The sequence below is a fragment of the Charadrius vociferus genome, unplaced genomic scaffold, assembly GCF_000708025.1.
Source record: "Charadrius vociferus isolate BGI_N301 unplaced genomic scaffold, ASM70802v2 scaffold2556, whole genome shotgun sequence".
NCBI classification, from domain to species: domain Eukaryota; kingdom Metazoa; phylum Chordata; class Aves; order Charadriiformes; family Charadriidae; genus Charadrius; species Charadrius vociferus.
The window spans coordinates 7,920-9,174 of NW_009648846.1; the positions used below are offsets into that span (position 1 = coordinate 7,920).

Consider the following 1,255-nt stretch of genomic DNA (forward strand, 5'->3'; position numbering starts at 1 on the left):
CGGGTGTACGTGGCCGGTGCCGTAGGTGCAGGGAGCCCAGCCGGGTGCCAAGCGGGTCCTCCCCGGTGCCCGGAGGTGCCGGGCTGGCTGGGGCCAGCACGGGCTGGGGGAGATGACAGACCCCCGTGGGCTGTGCCCGGGGCCTCGGCCCCCGCGCTCTGCCCGGCTGTGCTGCCCGGTGGGCACAGCCCCGGGCAGGGACCGCAGGAGACCCTCTGCAGCTCCTCTCTTCTCCTTCCGAAGGGTCTCCAGGGGGAACGTGGCCCCGCTGGGCTTGCTGGAGCCAAAGGGGAGCCGGTGAGTGGTGTGGGAGGAGGGGACGAGAGGGACACTGGTGCCCCGTGGGCTTTGGGCACCGGGCTGGGGCTGTGCTGCCCGGTGGGCACAGCCCCGGGCAGGGACCGCAGGAGACCCTCTGCAGCTCCTCTCTTCTCCTTCCGAAGGGTCTCCAGGGGGAACGTGGCCCCGCTGGGCTTGCTGGAGCCAAAGGGGAGCCGGTGAGTGGTGTGGGAGGAGGGGACGAGAGGGACACTGGTGCCCCGTGGGCTTTGGGCACCGGGCTGGGGCACTGCAGGTGGCTCAGCATCGTCTTCCTCCTGCACAGGGACCTCCAGGGCAGCCCGGCTACCCCGGCGCGACGGGTCCCCCCGGCCTTCCAGTGAGTACCGCGGGGAGCCAGGCAGCACGTGCCGGCCCCCGGACACCCCCTGTGTCCCCGCATCCCTCCCTGGTGCTCGCTGGGGCCCCCCGTGCTGCCGGGGCAGGCAGTTGGGGGACCCCAGTGGGCACCGTGCACCATGTCCCTGCAGGGCTCATCCCTGTCCCATCCCTCCCATCCCACGTGTTCCCAGTGCCCTATCCGTTACCTGTCTGTTGACTCCATCCATCTGTGCCCCGTGCATGCCCTGTCTGTGTCCCATCTTTCCCCATCCATCCCTGCGCCCCGTCTGTCCCCCCACCTCCCATCCGTGCCCCATGTCCTGACTGTGCCCCACATCCCAGCTCATCCCCTGTCTTGCGCGGGGCCTTCATCTCCTTCCTTCCCCAGGGCATCAAAGGTGAGCGAGGCTACCTGGGCCCCCCTGGGGAGAAGGGGGAACTGGTGAGTCCCTCGGGACCGTGCTCCAGGGGCAGAGGGGTTGGGGGCTCTCCCTGCTGCCCACCTCCTCATGGGCACCGGGGCTGAGGTCCTTCCAAGCCGCATTCATCTGACCCTGTTCCTCCCCTTCCCAGGGACCCCCCGGCTTGGACGGCC

The 1,255-nt window shown here is 70.4% G+C and overlaps 1 protein-coding gene across 1 annotated transcript in view; it reads left to right on the forward strand.

The window, feature by feature from the left end:
* The first annotated feature begins 112 nt into the window (after positions 1-112).
* LOC104288139 (collagen alpha-1(XVI) chain-like) overlaps positions 113-1,255 on the forward strand; it is a 4,962-nt gene continuing 3,819 nt past the window's right edge. Inside the window, 6 exon segments of the mRNA XM_009886897.1 lie at positions 113-178; positions 244-297; positions 444-497; positions 605-658; positions 1,049-1,102; positions 1,234-1,255. The exon segment at positions 1,234-1,255 is cut by the window's right edge and continues 1 nt beyond it. Of these exon segments, the coding sequence (XP_009885199.1) occupies positions 113-178; positions 244-297; positions 444-497; positions 605-658; positions 1,049-1,102; positions 1,234-1,255 (304 nt within the window).